The sequence below is a fragment of the Bos mutus genome, chromosome 18, assembly GCF_027580195.1.
Source record: "Bos mutus isolate GX-2022 chromosome 18, NWIPB_WYAK_1.1, whole genome shotgun sequence".
NCBI classification, from domain to species: Eukaryota; Metazoa; Chordata; class Mammalia; order Artiodactyla; family Bovidae; genus Bos; species Bos mutus.
In genome coordinates this window covers 5,110,081-5,131,471 of record NC_091634.1, presented here as the reverse complement: position 1 = coordinate 5,131,471, position 21,391 = coordinate 5,110,081, and the positions used below count along the sequence as shown (strand labels likewise).

Genomic DNA, 21,391 nt, shown 5'->3' with positions numbered 1-21,391 from the left:
CGTCTGTATGCCCCACTCCCAACCCAGGAGGAAGAGGATGTGAACTGCCTTCACTACAGGGCTGAGAACTGAAAGCAACTGCACAGCTTCCTGTAAGTGTGGGTCACTCGACGGAGCAGTGTGCCCTTCATCAGAGGAGCAGGGCTGAGGCCAGTGGGCAGCCTGAACGTGGAATCATGTCCATGGTTCCTCCCTCACTGCTCTGTCTTGGTCAGTTGGGGAGAGAGGGTTGGGTACAAATAGATGGCTAAGCAGGGCAGGGCTGGTGGTTCTTTAAGGCTGAGCTGTCCTTACCGGGTGTTTCTTTCTAGGGTTGTGTCTGAGCCAGAGCACTTGGGCACAGAAGGGTGAGTGTTCTGTGTGATACTCCTGAGGACCCAGCAGGGTTTAAGCCAGATATCAGGTCTCTTGGCCGCTGGAAAGAGGGGACTCAGACTTTAGAGCAGGGGCTGTAAGAGGGGGAGAAACAGAAGGGTGGAGGGAGAAACGCTTGTGTGTCTATTACCTGTTCCCTGTGTTCTAGGAAATCTCCCCCCACCTCGTATCACAGCTCTGCCTGGATCCACAGTTCCATGGAAGAGTCCTGTGACCCTCCTGTGTCAAGGACCTAAACAAGCTGAGGGGTACAGGATATCAAGAGTGGGAAGTCCTGAGCCCATGGACAAAGAGGAACAGATCACGTCCAGGAAGACCAACACTTTGAATATTGCAGAGGTTACAACAGACAAGACAGGGCTGTACCACTGCTCCTATCAGAGAGGAGGCCGCTGGTCCCAGTTCAGTGACCCCCTGCAGCTGGTGATGACCGGTGAGGGGGACACAGAGGCAGTGGAGCTGGGACTGACCCCTCTGCCGAGGGAAGGACCAGGCTTCGGGGACAGGAAGCAGGAGGACCAAGCCTTGTCCTTGGGGAGGTCTCAGGGATGATGCCGAGAGACTTCCTCAAGGGGGAAGGGGGCGAGGAGGGGAGAGAGACCAGAGCCACGTCTGCTCCCAGGGGACAAAAGGGACAGTGCCTACGTGACCCTTCCCTTCATCGCTGAACTTCCTTCTTTCTCAGGAGCTTATTCCAAGCCCTCCCTCTCCAGCATGGCTGGCACAGTGGTGGCTCCAGGGGAGAATGTGAAGTTGCAGTGTTTCTCCAAAATCAACCATGATGTATTCATCCTCACCAAAGAAGATGGAGATACCGTCACCCAGAACCAAAGCTGAACCCCCCAGGACGGAGGACGCCAGACCATCTTCCTCTTGAATCCAGTCTCCTCCACAAAGGCGGGGACCTACAGATGCTACAGTGCCTTCCACGACAACCCCTACGTGTGGTCTCAGCCCAGTGACCCACTGCAGCTTCAGGTCGAAGGTGAGGAAGAAGCCCAGTCCACCCACCTGCTCCCCGCCGTGGGGGCTGACTCTGCGGTTAAAGCACTGGCTGGGGAAGAGGACCGCAAGGGGCGGGGAGGTGTTTGCGCCATCAGCTTAGACACACATCTCCGAGGGACGGGCTGGGGACGGGCCATGTGGGTCCCTGGGACTCTGGGAGGTGAGAGCCTAACTGGGTGGAAATAAGGAAGACCTCTCCCACCTCACCTCTCTTTTCGGGAACTACTGACCCTCCCAGCAGCACCCAGCCCAGACGTTCAACTGGTGAATGAGTTTAGGTGGAAAACTGAGAAGAGATTCTGTGTTCCCTTCTCTCTGACCTGGAGTGTAAACCGCATGGATGCAGATGTATATGTTATATATTATATGGATATACGTGTGTGTTAGTTAGTCGTGTCTGACTCTGTGACCCCACAAACTGTAGCCCACCAGGCTCCTCTGTCCATGGGATTTCCCAGGAAAGAACACTGGAGTGGGTTGCCATTCCCTTCTCCAGAGGATCTTCCTGACCCAGGGATTGAACCCTGGTCTCCCGCATAGCAGGCAGATTCTTTACTGTTTGAGCTACAAGGAACTCCATGTATATATATGTATTTTATATATATGTAACTATTATTAAATATCATATATGCTTTGCAGAAAAATATTTATATAGACTATATTAATACATGTGTTATATGTATTTTCATTTTTGTTAGAATAAAAATGCGTCACATAATGACTGGTTGGGAAAAACAGAGTCACACAGTGTAACAGAACAAGACTGACAGAAGGGGCTAGTGATTTAGAAGAGGGCTCAACAAGCAAGTCCCTCATGGGTGTATTTTTAACAAACACTGGGATGAAATCAGGGGGGTGATCCTTGTAGAGAGTGTAGGACACACAGAGGAACCAGCCCTGGGCCAAGACCCAGACGTAGAGACCTGCTCAGGAGCCCATGGGTAACAGAGGCCAGCGTGTCTGCTGCTGGGGAATGGTCAAATCACAGGAGATACTGAGCGAGGAGCAGGCCAGGCTCTGGGCAGGGACTGGCAGCCTCCAGCACCCCAGTCCTGTCTTTCTTGACTCCAGAAGTGCAGTATCAGCACAGCGCCCATAATGACAGGAGGAAAGAAAGGTGTTTAATGCTTACCCCGAGGGAGTGGGCTGGGCAGGCTTCCCACCAGGTCCAGAGGTCTGCAGAAATGAGCTTGAGTTTTAGGGCCCTTTAGAGGCATCGACAGCTTCCCTGGTAGCTCAGTGGTAAAGAATTTACCTGCCAAGTAGGAGACCCACGTTCAATCCCCAGGTCAGGAAGATGCCCTGGAGAAGGGCATGGCAACTCACTCAATACCCTTGCCTGGGAAATCCCATGGATGGAGGAACCTGGGGGGCCACAGTCCATGGGGTCACAAGGACACAGCTGAGTGACTAATCAACAACCACCAACGGGAATCAGCCCTTCTACCTCCTCTCTCTCAGCGCCTACGGCTTGGCATCCTTCCGTGGAGACTCAAGTCCGCCTGAGCCTGGCTGCCCTGCTTCTCCTGGTCATGGTTGTCCTGTTGGCTGAAGCCTGGTGCAGCCGGGGGTCCCTCAGTGAAGTCAGATGAGCCCCCGCCCCAGTGGACTGACAAGCACCGATGACCCTCTGCTGGCATCAAAGCACTGTGCTCACTTGTGGGGGTGGCGGTTCCAGGGCCCTGTCTGGGTCACCCATCCGATGCAGCAGTGTACTCGCTCCCTGTCGAACCTGAACAACTTACCAGAGGCACTGTGGACGAGAGCAGCCCACTGTGAATTCTCTTTCAGTTCTAGAGAGCAGAAGTCTAAACCCTGTCCCCAAGCCTGCACTACTTGCTACTTTCCCGTTGGTGTTCTTGCCTTTTCGAGCCTCTAGACTCTGCCTGTGCTCCCTGTCTTGGACTCCGTCCTCCAGACCCAGGAGGGGAGCGCCTCTTCTCCTCTCTGACCTCTGCTTCCTTCCTCCCTTCTTGCCTCACACACCCCCACCCTCCTGCTTCCCTCTTGATGAACACTTGTGGGGACCTGCCGGTGGTCCAGTGGTTAAGAATCTGCCCTGCGATGCAGGGGATGTGTGTTTGATACCCAGTCAGGGAACTAAGATCCCACAGGCTGCAAAGCACCTAAGCCTGTGAGCAGGAACCAAATGAATAAATAAATAAAAATAAAATTATATTTAAAAAAGACCCGTGACTACATGGGGCACCACCTCCTGCCCACGACAACCTGCGATAAGCTGCCACCTAAGACCCTTAATTTCACCACATCTGTTGCTGCTGCTGCTGCTAAGTCACTTCAGTCGTGTTCGACTCTGTGTGACCCCATAGATGGCAGCCCACCAGACTTTCCCGTCCCTGGGATTCTCCAGGCAAGAACACTGGAGTGGGTTGCCATTTCCTTCTCCAATGCGTGAAAATGAAAAGTAAAAAGGAAGTCGCTCAGTCGTGTCTGACTCTTTGCGACCCCATGGACTGCAGCCTACCAGGCTCCTCCGTCCATGGGATTTTCCAGGCAAGAGTACTGGAGTGGGGCAGTGTCCCTTTTGACATGGAGGTTCTGGGTAGCTCTGCAAAACTATCATTAGAAGGCTGTTACTCACCCTGCCTCCTGGAGATCACTGAGTCTGATCTTTGAGCCAGAAATCCTTGCTTTTATGCACTGTCTCACAGGAGAGACTTTGAAACAAGCAGGTTTTTTGTTTTGCTTTAATATTTAAGTCTTTATTGAATTTGTTACAATTTTGCTTCTGTTTTACGTTTTGGTTTTTTGGCCACGAAGTATGTTGGATCGTAGGTCCCCGACCAGGGATTGAACCCACAGCCTCCTCATTGGGAGACAAAGTCTTAACCACTGGACTGCCAGGGAAGTACCTGGGAATAAATGTTTAACACTCTTTTCAATTTAGAACAGGATGTGATTCAAACAGAGATGATACTTAATAAACTTTGCTTATGTGTAATGTGTACATTCCTTAGAGTGGTTGTTCTTGCTGGGTGGCAAATGGGTCTAGGGCTAGAAATGCTGATTTTTTTCCTTCAATATAGCCCTTGTGAAAGGAAAAGTCAGGCATGTCTGACTCTTTGTAGAATTTAAAAATTCTAGAAAGCAAGTGGAGAAGATGATGGTACCCCACTCCAGTACTCTTGCCTGGAAAACCCCATGGATGGAGGAGCCTGGTAGGCTGTGGTCCATGGGGTCGCTGATGGTTGGACACAACTGAGCGACTTCACTTTCACTTTTCACTCTCATGCATTGGAGAAGGAAATGGCAGCCCACTCTAGTGTTCTTGCCAGGAGAATCCCAAGGGTGAGGGAGCCTGGTGGGCTGCCGTCTATGGGGTTGCACAGAGTGGGACATGACTGAAGCGACTTAGCAGCAGGAGCAGCAGGTAGATGATAATAAATGATCAATAGATAATAAATGTATGATTGATAGATGATAAATAAGTAGACAATAAAATGACAGATAATGATAGATAGACGTGGATATGTGTATTCCCCACAGTATCAGAATAAAGAAAGCCCTGTCTAACCACAATGGACACCAGTGGGAGCAAACTCTGGGAGACAGTGATGGACAGGGAAGCCTGGCATGCTGCAGCCCATGGGGTCTCTAACAGTCAGACACGACTGAGTGTGAACAACAACAACAACCTCTTGCTCTGAGTTGGAACCTTCAGTCGTCTCCTCAGTCCTGAGGGAAGCCCTCCTGAGCCACAGGCCTCTGAAGTTTCAACCCCAACACGATGGGTCTCTCCACCAAGCCATGACCCAGTATGCCCACAGAGGAGAAGTTCAGTTCAGTGTCTTCATGGTGTCAGCGACGTCTGTATGCCCCACTCCCAACCCAGGAGGAAGAGGATGTGAACTGCCTTCACTACAGGGCTGAGAACCGAAAGCAACTGCACAGCTTCCTGTAAGTGTGGGTCACTCGACGGAGCAGTGTGCCCTTCATCAGAGGAGCAGGGCTGAGGCTGGTGGGCAGCCTGAACGCGGGATCATGTCCATGGTTCCTCCCTCGCTGCTCTGTCTTGGTCAGTTGGGGAGAGAGGGTTAGGTACAAATAGACGGCTAAGGAGGGCAGGGCTGGTGGTTCTTTAAGGCGGGGCTGTTCTCACCGGGTGTTTCTTTCTAGGGTTGTGTCTGAGCCAGAGCACTTGGGCACAGAAGGGTGAGTGTTCTGTGTGATACTCCTGAGGACCCAGCAGGGTTTAAGCCAGGTATCAGGTCTCTTGGCCGCTGGAAAGAGGGGACTCAGACTTTAGAGCGGGGGCTGTAAGAGGGGGAGAAATAGAAGGGTGGAGGGAGAAACGCTTGTGTGTCTATTACCTGTTCCCTGTGTTCTAGGAAATCTCCCCCCGCCTCCTTTCACAGCTCTGCCTGGATCCACAGTTCCATGGAAGAGTCATGTGACCCTCCTGTGTCAAGGACCTAAACAAGCTGAGGGGTACAGGATATCAAGAGTGGGAAGTCCTGAGCCCATGGACAAAGAGGAACAGATCACGTCCAGGAAGACCAACACTTTGAATATTGCAGAGATGACAACAGACAAGACAGGGCTGTACCACTGCTCCTATCAGAGAGGAGGCCGCTGGTCCCAGTTCAGTGACCCCCTGCAGCTGGTGATGACCGGTGAGGGGGACACAGAGGCAGCGGAGCTGGGACTGACCCCTCTGCCGAGGGAAGGACCAGGCTTCGGGGACAGGAAGCAGGAGGACCAAGCCTTGTCCTTGGGGAGGTCTCAGGGATGATGCCGAGAGACTTCCTCAAGGGTGAGCGGGGTGAGGACGGGAGAGAGACCAGAGCCACGTCTGCTCCCAGGGGACAAAAAGGGACAGTGCCTACGTGACCCTTCCCTTCATCGCTGAACTTCCTTCTTTCTCAGGAGCTTATTCCAAGCCGCCCTCTCCAGCATGGCTGGCACAGTGGTGGCTCCGGGGGAGACTGTGAAGTTGCACTGTGTCTCCAAAATCAACCATGATGTATTTATCCTCACCAAAGAAGATGAAGATCACGTCACCCAGAACCAAAGCTCCGTCCCCCACGACGGAGGACACCAGACCATCTTCCTCTTGAATCCAGTCTCCTCCACACAGGCGGGGACCTACAGATGCTACGGTGCCTTCCGCGAATATCCCTACGTGTGGTCTCAGCCCAGTGACCCACTGCAGCTTCAGGTCGAAGGTGAGGAAGAAGCCCAGTCCACCCACCTGCTCCCCACCTGGGGGCTGACTGTGTGCGGTTAAAGCACTGGCTGGGGAAGAGGATCGCAAGAGGGGGTGTGTGTGAGTGCCATCGGCTTAGACACACATCTCTGAGGGACGGGACGGGGACAGGCCATGTGGGTCCCTGGGACTCTGGGAGGTGAGAGCCTGACAGCAGAAATAAGGAAGACCTCTCCCACTTCACCTCTGTTTTCAGGAACTACTGACTCTCCCAGCAGCACACAGCCCAGACATTCAACTGGTGAGTAACTGAGTTTAGGTGGAAAACTGAGAAGAGATTCTGTGTTCCCTTCTCTCTGACCTGGAGTGTTAACCGCATGGATGCAGATGTATATGTTATATATTATATGGATATACGTGTGTGTTAGTTGTTCAGTTGTGTCCGACTCTGTGACCCCACAAACTGTAGCCCACCAGGCTCCTCTGTCCATGGGATTTCCCAGGCAAGAACACTGGAGTGGGTTGCCATTCTCTTCTCCAGAGGATCTTCCTGACCCAGGGATTGAACCCTGGTCTCTCGCATAGCAGGCAGATTGTTTACTGTTTGAGCTACAAGGAACTCCATGTATATATATGTATTTTATATGTATGTAACTATTATTAAATATCATATATGCTTTGCAGAAAAATATTTACATAGACTATATTAATACGTGTGTTATATGTATTTTCATTTTTGTTAGAATAAAAACGTGTCACATAATGACTGGTTGGGAAAAACAGAGTCACACAGTGTAACAGAACAAGACTGACAGAAGGGGCTACTGGTTTAGAAGAGGTCTCAACAAGCAAGTCCCTCGTGGATGTATTTTTAACAGACACTGGGATGAAATCAGAGGGGTGATCCTTGTAGAGAGCGCAGGACAGGCAGAGGAACCAGCCCTGGGCCAAGACACAGAGGTAGAGACCGCTCAGGAGCCCACGGGTAACAGAGGCCAGCGTGTCTGCTGCAGGAATGGTCAAATCACAGGAGATACTGAGCGAGGAGCAGGCCAGGCTCTGGGCAGGGACTGGCAGCCTCCAGCACCCCAGTCCTGTCTTTCTTGACCCCAGAAGTGCAGTATCAGCACAGCGCCCATAATGACAGGAGGAAAGAAAGGTGTTTAATGCTTACCCCGAGGGAGTGGGCTGGGCAGGCTTCCCACCAGGTCCAGAGGTCTGCAGAAATGAGCTTGAGTTTTAGGATCCTTTAGAGGCATGGACAGCTTCCCTGGTAGCTAGTGGTAAAGAATTTACCTGCCAAGTAGGAGACCCAGGTTCAATCCCCAGGTCAGGAAGATGCCCTGGAGAAGGGCATGGCAACTCACTCAATACCCTTGCCTGGGAAATCCCATGGACGGAGGAACCTGGTGGGCCACAGTCCATGGGGTCACAAGGACACAGCTGAGTGACTAATCAACAACCACCAACGGGAATCGGCCATTCTACCTCCACTCTCTCAGCGCCTACGGCTTGGCATCCTTCCGTGGAGACTCAAGTCCGCCTGAGCCTGGCTGCCCTGCTTCTCCTGGTCATGGTCGTCCTGTTGGCTGAAGCCTGGTGCAGCCGGGGGGGGTCCCTCAGTGAAGTCAGATGAGCCCCCGCCCCAGTGGACTGACAAGCACCGATGACCCTCCGCTGGCATCAAAGCACTGTGCTCACCTGTGGGGGCGGGGGTTCCAGGGCCCTGGCTGGGTCACCCATCCGATGCAGCAGTGTCCTCGCTTCCTGTAGAACCTGAACAACATACCAGAGGCACTGTGGACGAGAGCAGCCCAATGTGAACTCTCTTTCAGTTCTAGAGAGCAGAAGTCTAAACCCTGTCCCCAAGCCTGCACTACTTGCTACTTTCCCGTTGGTGTTCTTGCCTTTTCGAGCTTCTAGACTCTGCCTGTGCTCCCTGTCGTGGAGCTCCGTCCTCCAGACACAGGAGGGGAGCGCCTCTTCTCCTCTCTGACCTCTGCTTCCCTCCTCCCTTCTTGCCTCACACACCCCCACCCTCCTGCTTCCCTCTTGATGAACACTTATGGGGACCTGCCCGGTGGTCCAGTGGTTAAGAATCTGCCCTGCGATGCAGGGGATGTGTGTTTGATGCCCAGTCAGGGAACTAAGATCCCACAGGCTGCAAAGCAGCTAAGCCTGTGAGCAGCAACCAAATGAATAAATAAATAAAAATAAAATCATATTTAAAAAAAGACCCATGACTACATGGGGCACCACCCCCTGCCCACGACAACCTGCGATAAGCTCCCACCCAAGACCCTTAATTTCACCACATCTGCTGCTGCTGCTGCTGCTGCTGCTGCTGCTAAGTCGTTTCAGTCGTGTCTGACTCTGTGTGACCCCATAGACGGCAGCCCACCCAACTCTCCCATCCCTGGGATTCTCCAGGCAAGAACACTGGAGTGGGTTGCCATTTCCTTCTCCAATGCATGAAAGTGAAAAGTGAAAGAGAAGTTGCTCAGTCATGTCTGACTCTTTGCGACCCCATGGACTGCAGCCTACCAGGCTCCTCCATCTATGGGATTTTCCAGGCAAGAGTACTGGAGTGGGGCAGTGTCCCTTTTGACAAGGAGGTTCTGGGTAGCTTTGCAAAACTATAATTAGAGGGCTATTACTCACCCTGCCTCCTGGAGATCACTGAGTCTGATCTTTGAGCCAGAAATACTTGCTTTTATGCACTGTCTCACAGGAGAGACTTTGAAACAAGCAGGTTTTTTGTTTTGCTTTAATATTTAAGTCTTTATTGAATTTGTTACAATTTTGCTTCTGTTTTACATTTTGGTTTTTTGGCCACGAAGTATGTTGGATCGTAGGTCCCCGACCAGGGATTGAACCCACAGCCTCCTCATTGGGAGACAAAGTCTTAACCACTGGACTGCCAGGGAAGTACCTGGGAATAAATGTTTAACACTCTTTTCAATTTAGAACAGGATGTGATTCAAACAGAGATGATGCTTAATAAACTTTGCTTATGTGTAATGTGTACATTCCGTAGAGTGGTTCTTCTTGCTGGGTGGCAAATGGGTCAAGGGCTAGAAATGCTGATTTTTTTTTTCCTTCAATATAGCCCTTGTGAAAGGAAAAGTCACTCAGGCATGTCTGACTCTTTGTAGAATTTAAAAATTCTAGAAAGCAAGTGGAGAAGATGATGGTACCCCACTCCAGTACTCTTGCCTGGAAAACCCCATGGATGGAGGAGCCTGGTAGGCTGCAGTCCATGGGGTCGCTGAGGGTTGGACACGACTGAGCGATTTCACTTTCACTTTTCACTCTCATGCATTGGAGAAGGAAATGGCAGCCCACTCTAGTGTTCTTGCCAGGAGAATCCCAGGGATGGGGGAGCCTGGTGGGCTGCCGTCTATGGGGTTGCACAGAGTCGGACAGGACTGAAGTGACTTAGCAGCAGCAGAAGAAGAAAGCAAGTATAAAAGCATGAACATTCATATTTGTTGGTTGGTTTGGAGAATTTAAGTTACACAGATGATTGTGATGTTAGCAACTGTTCCTCTTTGGGTTTGGGGGTTTGGGTTTTTGTTTCTGAGAAGAAACAGCTTTCAAAGCATGAGACTAAAACAACAGAATCACAGAAAGGCTAACTCACCCCCTCTTATAGTTGAGCTGAGGAAATAGTTTGGCGACTTCTTAGCTCCAAGCTGTTTAAGTAAATAATAAATACCCTTGCACTTAAACCTCCGTGGATACCTCACAGAAAAACAGAGACACTAACTGATCACGTGCTCTTCAGTCTCACCTCTGCCCCAAGACTCGACTCAGCTGGCTGCCATTGGCTGCTGTTCCCTCACCAATGTCCCCTCCTTCTGCCTGTTCCTTACTTTTTCTGTGTCAGCATAGACCTAACTTTCCTTGGGTGTTTTCTCTGAATGCCTTCTCAGAGTCGGCTAGGTGTCCCTGTCATGTTCTAAATGACAGCTGAGTTCTGAAAAGCGGTAAGTATATGGTGAGCCATTCGCTCTCTTTGCAGGCACTCAGTTGTGCTCTCAAGGGCTTCCCAGGGAGCACTAGGGCTGAAGAACCCACCTGCCCATGCAGGAGATGGGAAAGACCCAGATTCAATCCCTAGGTCAAGAAGACTCCCTGGAGAAAGAACTGCCAACCCACTCCAGTATTCTTGCCTGGGAATTCCCATGGACAGAGAGGAGCCTGCTGGGCTACAGTCCACGGGTCCCACAAAGGGTCAGACCTGACTGAGCACACATAGAGCACCAAAGCAGGAGCGGTGATGTATGACCTTATGAGCAAGGCCATAATCCTATGAAACTTAGTTTGAAAAAGCAAAAGTGTGAATTTTAACTCATTTCATGGGTTACAAAATGCTAATTTTCTTTGGGTTTTTTGTCAGTCATTTAAAAATCCTGAGGCCATGCAAAAACAGACAGTGGGTTTTAGAACTCAGTGATCCTCTCTTACAATCTTTCCTCCAAACCGTTGAGTCCAAGTAACTTGAGAGCAAAGACAAGCTAAACAAAGCATCTGGAGATGGTTCTCCTAGAAAGCAGTGATGGGGGTGTTCTCGGGATTCCCTTTCAATGCCCTGGATGGAGGGAAAGAGGTGGGAGGAGGGAGAGAAATGATACAAAGATAGAGGACATTAGATATTGACAGATAGATAGATAAGTAAGCGAAAAATGATATATATAAACAATGGATAGGGACTTCCCCGGTGGTCCAGTGGTTAAGATCTGTGCTTCCAATGCAGGGGGCATGGGTTCAATCCTTGGCAGGGGCAGTAAGATCTCACATGCCACAGGGCATGGCCAAAATTAAATAAGTACATAAAATAGTCTATTTTCAGAATCAACCTGCCTGACTTCAGGCTCTACTATAAAGCCACAGTCATCAAGACAGTATGGTACTGGCACAAAGACAGACATATAGATCACTGGAACAAAATAGAAAGCCCAGAGATAAACCCACGCACCTATGGACACCTTACCTTTGACAAAGGAGGCAAGAATATACAATGGAGAAAAGACAATCTCTTTAACAAGTGGTGCTGGGAAAACTGGTCAACCACTTGTAAAAGAATGAAACTAGAACACTTTCTAACACCATACACAAAAATAAACTCAAAATGGATTACAGATCTAAACGTAAGACCAGAAACTATAAAACTCCTAGAGGAGGCAAACATAGGCAAAACACTCTCCAACGTAAATCACAGCAGGATCCTCTATGACCTACCTCCCAGAATATTGGAAATAAAAGCAAAAATAAACAAATGGGATCTAATTAAAATTAAAAGCTTCTGCACAACAAAAGAAACTATTAGCAAGGTGAAAAGACAGCCTTCAGAATGGGAGAAAATAATAGCAAATGAAGCAACTAAAATAATCTCAAAATATACAAGCAACTCCTGCAGCTCAATTCCAGAAAAATAAACGACCCAATCAAAAAATGGGCCAAAGAACTAAATAGACATTTCTCCAAAAAAGACATACAGATGGCTAACAAACACATCAAAAGATTCTCAACATCACTCATTATCAGAGAAATGCAAATCAAAACCACAATGAGGCACCGTTTCACACCAGTCAGAATGGCTGCGATCCAAAAGTCTACAAGCAATAAATGCTGGACAGGGTGTGGAGAAAAGGGAACCCTCTTACACTGTTGGTGGGAATGCAAACTAGTTCAGCCACTATGGAGAACAGTGTGGAGATTCCTTAAAAAACTGGAAATAGAACTGCCATACAACTCAGCAATCCCACTGCTGGGCATACACACTGAGGAAACCAAAAGGGAAAGAGACACGTGTACCCCAATGTTCATCGCAGCACTGTTTATAATAGCCAGGACATGGAAGCAACCTAGATGTCCATCAGCAGATGAATGGATAAGAAAGCTGTGGTACATATACACAATGGAGTATTACTCAGCCATTAAAAAGAATACATTTGAATCAGTTCTAATGAGGTGGATGAAACTGGAGCCTATTATACAAAGTGAAGTAAGCCAGAAAGAAAAACACCAATACTATACTAACGCATATATATGGAATTTAGAAAGATGGTAACCATAACCCTGTATACAAGACAGCAAAAGAGACACTGATGTATAGAACAGTGTTTTGGACTCTGTGGGAGAGGGAGAGGGTGGGATGATTTGGGAGAATGGCATTGAAGCATGTATAATATCATATAAGAAACGAATCGCCACTCCAGGTTCAACACAGGATACAGGATGCTTGGGGCTGGTGCACTGGGATGACCCAGAGGATGGTACGGGGAGGGAGGTGGGAGGGGGATCAGGATTGGGAACATGTGTACACCCGTGGCAGATTCATGTTGATGTATGGCAAAACCAATACAATATTGTAAAGTAATTAGCCTCTAATTAAAATAAACAAATTTAAATTTTAAAAATATATAAATAAAAATAGGGAATTCCTTGGTGGTCCAGTAGATGAGACTCCTTGCTCCCAATTCAGGGGACCTGGGCTTGGTCTCTGGTCAGGGAACTAGATCCCACCTGGGGCAGCTAAGAGTTCGCCTGCTGCAACTAAAGACCCCATGGGCCACAAGTAAGACCTGGTGTGGTCAGATATACACACAAATAACTGGATATTTAAAATAAAATAATAGATGATTGCTTGATAGACAGTAGAGAATGAATAGATGGTAGATAGATAACAAACAGATTATTAATAGATAAATCACGTCTAGATGTAGATATAGATAAGTGATTGTTGTTTCTGTTCTTTAGTCACTAAGTCATGTCGGACTCTTTGCGACCATGGACTGTAGCCCACCAGGCTCCTCTGTCCATGGGATTCTCCAGGCAAGAATATTGCAGAGTGTTGCTATTGCCTCCTCCAGGGGATCTTCCAGACCCACGGATAGAACCCACGTCCTCTGCATTGCAGGCAATGCTTCACCACGAGCCACCACAGAAGGCCATAGATAGATGGTAGAATTAGATAAATAAATGGTGGCTAGGTAGATGATAGTAAATGATGGATAGATAATAAATGCATGATTGATAGATGATAGATGATAAATAAGTAGACAGTAAAATGACAGATGATGACAGGTAAACATGGATATGTCTATTTTCCACAGTGTCAGAGGAAAGAAAGCCCTGTCTAACCTCAATGGACATGAGTGGGAGCAAACTCTGGGAGACAGTGATGGACAGGGAGGCCTGGCATGCTGCAGCCCATGGGGTCTCAAAGAGTCAGACACGACTGAGTGTGAACAACAACAACCTCTTGCTCTGAGTTGGAACCTTCAGTCGTCTCCTCAGTCATAAGGGAAGCCCTCCTGAGCCACGGGCCTCTGAAGTTTCAACCTGACACCATGGTTCTCTCTGCCCAGCCATGACCCAGTAAGCCCACAGAGGAGAATTCAGATCAACATCTTCATGGTGTCAGCTACGTCTGTATGCCCCACTCCCAACCCAGGAGGAAGAGGATGTGAACTGCCTTCACTACAGGGCTGAGAACCGAAAGCAACTGCACAGCTTCCTGTAAGTGTGGGTCACTCGACGGAGCAGTGTGCCCTTCATCAGAGGAGCAGGGCTGAGGCTGGTGGGCAGCCTGAATGCGGGATCATGTCCATGGTTCCTCCCTCGCTGCTCTGTCTTGGTCAGTCTGGGAGAGAGGGTTGGGTACAAATAGACAGCTAAGGAGGGCAGGGCTGGTGGTTCTTTAAGGCAGGGTCTGTTCTCACCGAGTGTTTCTTTCTAGGGTTGTGTCTGAGCCAGAGCACTTGGGCACAGAAGGGTGAGTGTTCTGTGTGATACTCCTGAGGACCCAGCAGGGTTTAAGCCAGGTATCAGGTCTCTTGGCTGCTGGAAAGAGGGGACTCAGACTTTAGAGCAGGGGCTGTAAGACGGGGAGAAACAGAAGGGTGGAGGGAGAAACGCTTGTGTGTCTATTACCTGTTCCCTGTGTTCTAGGAAATCTCCCCCCACCTCGTATCACAGCTCTGCCTGGATCCACAGTTCCAGCTAAGAGTCCTGTGACCCTCCTGTGTCAAGGACCTAAACAAGCTGAGGGGTACAGGATATCAAGACTGGGAAGTCCTGAGCCCATGTACGAAGAGGAACAGATCACGTCCAGAAAGACCAACGCTTTGAGTTTCACGGAGGTTACAACAGACAAGACAGGGCTGTACCACTGCTCCTATCAGAGAGGAGGCCGCTGGTCCCAGTTCAGTGACCCCCTGCAGCTGGTGATGACTGGTGAGGGGGCCACAGAGGCAGCGGAGCTGGGACTGACCCCTCTGCCGAGGGAAGGACCAGGCTTCGGGGACAGGAAGCAGGAGGACCAAGCCTTCTCCTTAGGGAGGTCTCAGGGATGATGCCGAGAGACTTCCTCAAGGGGGAGGGGACGAGAAGGGGAGAGCGACCAGAGCCACGTCTGCTCCCAGGGGACAAAAAGGGACAGTGCCTACGTGACCCTTCCCTTCATCGCTGAACTTCCTTCTTTCTCAGGAGCTTATTCCAAGCCCTCCCTCTCCAGCATGGCTGGCACAGTGGTGGCTCCAGGGGAGAATGTGAAGTTGCAGTGTTTCTCCAAATTCAACCATGATGTATTTATCCTCACCAAAGAAGATGGAGATCCCATCACCCAGAACCAAAGCTCCATCCCCCAGGACGGAGGACGCCAGACCATCTTCCTCTTGAATCCAGTCTCCTCCACACAGGCGGGGACCTACAGATGCTACGGTGCCTTCCACGACAACCCCTACGTGTGGTCTCAGCCCAGTGACCCACTGCAGCTTCAGGTTGAAGGTGAGGAAGAAGCCCAGACCACCCACCTGCTCCCCACCTTGGGGGCTGACTCTGTGCGGTTAAAGCACTGGCTGGGGAAGAGGACCACAAGAGGGGGGTGTGTGAGCACCATCGGCTTAGACTCGCATCTCTGAGGGATGGGCCGGGGATGGGCCATGTGGGTCCCTGGGACTCTGGGAGGTGAGAGCCTGACTGGGCGGAAATAAGGAAGACCTCTCCCATTTCACCTCTGTTTTCAGGAACTACTGACTCTCCCAGCAGCACACAGCCCAGACATTCAACTGGTGAGTGAGTTTAGGCGGAAAACTGAAAAGAGATTCTATATTCCCTTCTCTCTGACCTGGAGTGGAACAGGGCTTACTACAGACGGGGCCAGCTTTTTAAGAAGGCTTCTGATGTCTTGGGGCATGGAAAACAGAGATATAGCAGGTAGGGCTGCTCTCCCTAAGGGAAAGAAGATTAGACAGTCTACAGATTGCAGATAAAGCCAATAGGATCCATAAATACCATTTATCAGTGATCCATAATTGACAATATTCTGGACTTCCCTGGTGGCTCAGACAGTAAAGCGTCTGCCTACAATGCGGGAGACCTGGTTTCATTCCCTGGGTGGAGAAGATCCCCTGGAGAAGGAAATAGCAACCCACTCCAGTATTCTTGCCTCGAAAATCCCATGGACGGAGAAGCCTGGTAGGCTACAGTCCATGGGGTCACTAAGAGTCGGACATGACTTCACTTTCACTTTCATTTTCCACGGAGCTCTCTCCCAGAAGGGTTAGTCTCTCAATATCAGCTCAGAATAATCCAGATGATCAGATAACCTTGTTCTCTGGTGACTTCATCCCTAGACTGCACTGAGTACACACAGATTATGAGAGCTGTTCCTACAACAAATTCCCTGTCAATGTCTTTCCCCTCCTCTGAGCCTCATTTCCTTCAGGGATGTAGACGCAAACTCTGTACAGGATTAAGGACTGTTGGATTAAGGCAGTGGTTGTGACCACTGTCACTTCTTTCTTATGTCTTGAGAAGAATTTAGTATGAACTTAGGTGAAGGCAATGGCACCCCACTCCAGTAGTCTTGCCTGAAAAATCCCATGGGCAGAGGAGCCTGGTAGGCTGCAGTCCATGGGGTAGTGAAGAGTCGGACACGACTGAGCAACTTCACTTTCCCTTTTCACTTTCATGCATTGGAGAAGGAAATGGCAACCCACTCCAGTGTTCTTGCCTGGAGAATCCCAGGGATGGGGGAGCCTGGTGGGCTGCCATCTATGGGGTCGCACAGAGTCAGACATGACTAAAGCGACTTAGCAGCAGCAGCAGTATGAACTTGCTTCCTGTCCCAAGACATCTCTCGGAGTCTGTACTGTGTGTGTGTGTGTGCATGAGTGTGTGTGTATTGGGGGGGGGGGGGGCCATTCATAGACAGATGCCTATAAGGAGCTTCCAAAACTGGAGGGGTCCTCAAGAGGAAGGGTTTGCTCTTGGACTCCTTGCTCTTGAGTTGACCATGCCCTCCTAGAGGTTAGACAAGGGCAAGAGAAAACGAGGAGAAAGCCAGATCCAAGAGAAAAGGTGCCCCCGTTCTCAGGACTTTCTCAGAGAGTAATAACAGTCTGCTTTGAAATGGGTGTCCCCTATTTCAAAGTCAGACGGGGCACAAGGCCGAGGGCCCGAGGGCCGTGGAGGGGGAGAGAGAGAGGATCCGAGGGGATGGGGTTTCATTCACCCTTGTAACCGATGGATGAAAAGCGGGCTGGTGTGTGGATGTCAGTCCAGCAAGGCAAGTGGAGGGTCCCATCCCAGAGCTCGTCTCAGTTTCTTGGCAAAAGAGGGGACCACCGGAGGTGGGCTTGGGAGAAGAGCCCACCCAGCTGCGGTGGATCTTCCCTCCTGGGTTTCAGCACCAGAATTAAGGCGAGTGCAGAGAAAAAGAGAGTGAACCAGGCAGTCAGGCAAAAAAAGGAAATTTATTAGAGGGAAAAGAGGGGTGACTGGCTCTTAAGGAGAACCAGCCTCCTCCCTTTCTTACGGAGTCCTTCTTACACCCCACCAATGAAAAATTCTCTGAAGGGATGGTCACGTAGCCGGAGGTCTGGAATCTGGTGGTCTCGCAGCTTTGAGAAGATGGGCACCAGTGAGATAACAGGGTGCCATATGGGCAATTTGGTCAGTCTCACAGATCGCTGTGAAACTTTATTCTTTGTTTGCGAGGTCGACATAATGAGCTGCCTTATCAATGAGACCCCATTTGGGCCCTATCACCTATGAGATGGATAGAAACTTGATTGGAAAACTGGGGGCGGGGTGGGGGGATGGGGGGTGTGAAACATGTGCTCTATCCACCTCACAGCCTATTTGTTTTTAAAAACATATATTTTTTTTTCTGTATTGGAATCTAGCCAACACAGAAAGAATTCTTTTTGTTGTCCATGGTTGCTTTTGTGTAATGAAATGCATACTTTTCCTACACATTTCCATATGATGGCTCAAGTCAGTTCTTGGAATGAGCCCTCCCCTGAGCTTGGCTAACACCATATTCTTGATTCACCACCGCTGGCTCTTTTCTGAGCTGTGCTTCCTCTGCGCCAGCAGTCAGTAAGTATTTCCTGTAATAGGCCAGTTACTCAGTGGCCAGATAGCTGGTCTCTTTCTCAACTGCTCAACTCTGACCCTGTGCACAAAAGCAGCCACTGACAATATGCAGAAGCAAGTGAGCCGAGGTCGAGCTCTGATGAAACGATAGATACAGGCACTGAAGCTTGAATTTCAGTTCGTTTGCACTTGTCGCAAATTTCATTCTTTCTTTTTATTATTATTATTATTATTATTATTGGATTACAGTTTTTAAATGTAAGTCTATTCTGAGCTCGAGGGCCACAGGAAAACACAGGTGGGTGGGGGGTTGATCTGTGTGTCATCATGTGCTGGTCTCTATAAGGATACAAATTTCCATTTCCCAGTGGCTTCTCTTTTAAATCTTTATTGGATTTGTTACAATGTTGCTTCTGTTTTATGTTTTTTTGGGGGGTTGGCCATGAGGCATATGGGATCCTAGCTCCTCGATCAGGGATGGGACAAGCACCCCCTGCATTGAAGGGGAAGTCTTCAGCACTGGATCTCCAAAGACATCCCTCCAAGTGCTCTGTTATCTATGACTTCATGCAGCAAGCAAACGAGGTGGTCAAAGCTCATTCCTTTTCTAAGAAACGGGGTCAGCAATTCTGAGCTTGGGGATTGTGGTGGGGTCTGAGGAAATACTCAGAAACCGTGCTGTGCGTGAAGGCTCTTTACACAGGGTGCCTGCTCCAGCACTATGTCCTCTTTGCAGCCCCGTCTGGCAACCTAGCCTCCCAAGACAGACGCCTAGGCATCTGGATCGGTGTCCCGGTGGCCGTGGGTCTCCTGCTCCTAGTCTTCCTCGTCTTCTTCATCCTCTACTGTCTGCACAAAGCCAAAAACAGTAGGTTCTTGACAGCAGGAGGGGGAGCCTGTGCAGAGATCCCTGGGACGCAAATCCCACTGGGGAAATGGGGCAGGGCACTTGCTGGGGGAGGAGGAGGGGCTGAGGGGTCGAGAAGCAATAAGGGGTGGGCTGTTTTGCTTGTTCACGCTGTGACTGTGGTAACTGCCTTCCAGACGACAGGGCTGGAGGGAATCGACAGCCACCCTCCCAAAAACATGACCCTCTCTTTGTTATGTTCACGAGATTGTTGTTGTTGTTGTTGCTGTGTCGCTTTTCATTATCAAGGATGAAAAAATGAGAAAATTCAATCGGGGAAGATGAGATGTAAACACTCTCTTAAGCTGCTGGTGGAAGGATACACGGATTCACAAACATAGTCACCATGGCATTATTTACAATACTACAAAACAATGTCATAAAACAATATATAACCCATATACCAAAACGGTGTCATAAAACAGAAGATATAAACTATACACGATGCTACAACTAACGTAGCCATTTAAAAAATTGTTTAGGAAACACCTTTAGTGACAAAGAGAAATATTGAGGCTATAATGTTGTGTTTAAAATTACAGATATAGAGAACAAACTAGCAGTGACCAATGGGGAGGGGAGGGGCAATTAAGGGGTAGGGGATTAAGAGGTGCAAACTAGTAGGTATAAAATAATCTACAAGGATGGGGCTTCTCTGGTGGTCCAGTGGCTAAGACTCCACATTCCCAATGCAGGGGGTACAGGTTTGATCCCTGGTCAAGGAACTAGATCCCACATGCCACAACTAGGGGAAAAAAAAAAAAGATCCCAAATGCCCCAACAACAAAATGGGGAATATAGCAATATTTTATCATAACTATAAACAGAGTTTAACCTTTTAAAACTGTATATCATTATACTGTATACCTGTAACTTATATTGTACATTCAACAGTACTTCAGTTTTTTAAGAAATGACCCTCTCTTTGTCTATTCGAGCTGCTGTAACAGAACACCATAGACCAGGTGCTTCAAACATCCAGCATTCATTTCTGACAATTCTGGAGCCTGGGAGGTCTGAGATGTAGGTGCTGGGATTCAGTTCCTGGTGAGGGTTCTCTTGCAGATGGTCACCTCTCCTGGCAGAGAGAGTGAGCAAGAGCTCTGGCTGACCATGAGAATCCCACCCTCAGGACCCCATCAAAACCTCAGTTCCTCCCAGGGGCACCATCTCCAAACACCATCACGTGCAGGTCCCCACTGCAGCAGATGAATCTGGGGGAAGAGGGAGTGGGGACACAGATACACGGTCCATAACAACCTCCCCTTTCCCTCTAGATGCTGAGAGGAAAGAGAGACACCCAGAGGCAGCTGGCCAGGTGAACGGACAGGTGAGGGCTTCCTCCCCTAGACTGTCCCTTGGACGCCTCCTGTCACACCCCCATCTCATATTCTCCCTTCCTTCCTCAGGCCTCTGAAGCTGCAGACCCGCAGGAGGTCACCTATTCCCAGGTGAACTGCCATGTCCCCCACCAGGGGACAGCTGGGACCCCCTCCTGGGTGCCCAGACAGACCCAGAGCAGCGAGTATGTGATGCTGGCCTTCAAATAAGCCAGGCACCAGGGCCAGCACTTCATCTGGGCAGCAGAACTCACAGCTACCTCTGGTAGCTCCCTCCTCTAGAACTGAGGCTCCAAACCTGAAAGTCAGCCTGGTTGAGGGAGCCCACATTCCTCAGAAGGTCCTGCTGCCCCCCCACACACACACCCGGAAATCTAGAGACCTCAGCAACATCAGCCAGTCAGTCCCAGAATCTCTAATTGCCCAGGAGTTCCTGAGACCCTCTGAAGTCACCAGAAGAGTGACAGGATAATGTTTTGTAAGTCTTCATTATTCATTAATTAAATGTTGTTGTTCAGTCTCTGTCATGTCTGACTCTTTGCAACCCCATGGACTGCAGCACGCCAGACTCCCCGTCCTTCACTGTCTCCCGGAGTTTGCTCAGATTCATGTCCATTGAGTCGGTGATGCCATCCAACCATCTCATCCTCTAACATCCCCTTCTCCTCCTGCCTTCAGTCGTTCCCAGAATCCCAGTCTTTTCCGTTGAGTCGGCTCCTCCCATCAGGTGGCCAAAGTATTGGAACTTCAGCTTCAGCATCAGTCCTGCCAGTGAATATTCAGGGTTGGTTTTCTTTTGCCATGACAAGGCTGTGATCCATGAAGGGGATTAATTAATAAGTAAGTGTACTTAAATCCTCTTGGGTACCAGGTTTTATGTTACAGCCTTCTGAAAACAAAAGCTGAGAATGTTCATAACCTACTATAAGAAATACTAAAGGAAGTTCTTTAAGTGAAGAAAAAAATATACCAGATGAAAATTTGAATCTATATAAAGGAATGAGAAAGGACTGAACATTGGCTTTTAAGGAATCTATCAGGAGTCTTGAGTGAGTGACAGGAAATTCTGATAGTTTTTTGACGTTTTCTCTAAAAGTCTCCACTTAGAGGCTAATGGGTGCCAATTAACTGAAGGTCCATGAAAATAAATTTGAAATCGGGTTTCCAGTTCAGATAAGTCCTAAGAGATAAATACTCTCACTCACA

General features: G+C 49.3%; 1 protein-coding gene and 1 pseudogene across 2 annotated transcripts; both read left to right on the top strand.

The window, feature by feature from the left end:
* Window positions 1–85: 85 nt before the first annotated feature.
* Window positions 86–9,574, top strand: LOC138991736 (leukocyte immunoglobulin-like receptor subfamily A member 5; annotated as a pseudogene).
* LOC102272398 (leukocyte immunoglobulin-like receptor subfamily A member 5) lies at window positions 5,309–20,880 on the top strand. 2 transcript variants are annotated; one of them, XM_070387194.1, is made up of 8 exons: window positions 14,049–14,192; window positions 14,295–14,330; window positions 14,507–14,791; window positions 15,044–15,343; window positions 15,583–15,627; window positions 18,675–18,806; window positions 20,123–20,175; window positions 20,255–20,865. In XM_070387194.1, the coding sequence occupies exons 1-8, from the start codon at window positions 14,159–14,161 to the stop codon at window positions 20,393–20,395; spliced, it is 1,026 nt and encodes a 341-aa protein (XP_070243295.1). In that variant the 5' UTR covers window positions 14,049–14,158; the 3' UTR covers window positions 20,396–20,865. The 2 variants fall into 2 exon arrangements, with proteins under 2 accessions (XP_070243296.1, XP_070243295.1); XM_070387195.1 differs by lacking the exons at window positions 14,049–14,192; window positions 14,295–14,330; window positions 14,507–14,791 and adding exons at window positions 5,309–5,416; window positions 5,730–6,014 and having other exon boundaries at window positions 20,255–20,880.
* The last annotated feature ends 511 nt before the right edge of the window (window positions 20,881–21,391 follow it).

Excerpts from the sequence above, each read along its gene's own strand:
- LOC102272398 (XM_070387194.1), top strand. The coding sequence starts at position 14,159 with ATGTCCATGGTTCCTCCCTCGCTGCTCTGTCTTG. Across the intron at positions 14,193-14,294 it reads TCCCTCGCTGCTCTGTCTTG|GGTTGTGTCTGAGCCAGAGC; the intron begins GTCAGTCTGGGA and ends GTTTCTTTCTAG. Across the intron at positions 20,176-20,254 it reads CTGGCCAGGTGAACGGACAG|GCCTCTGAAGCTGCAGACCC; the intron begins GTGAGGGCTTCC and ends TTCCTTCCTCAG.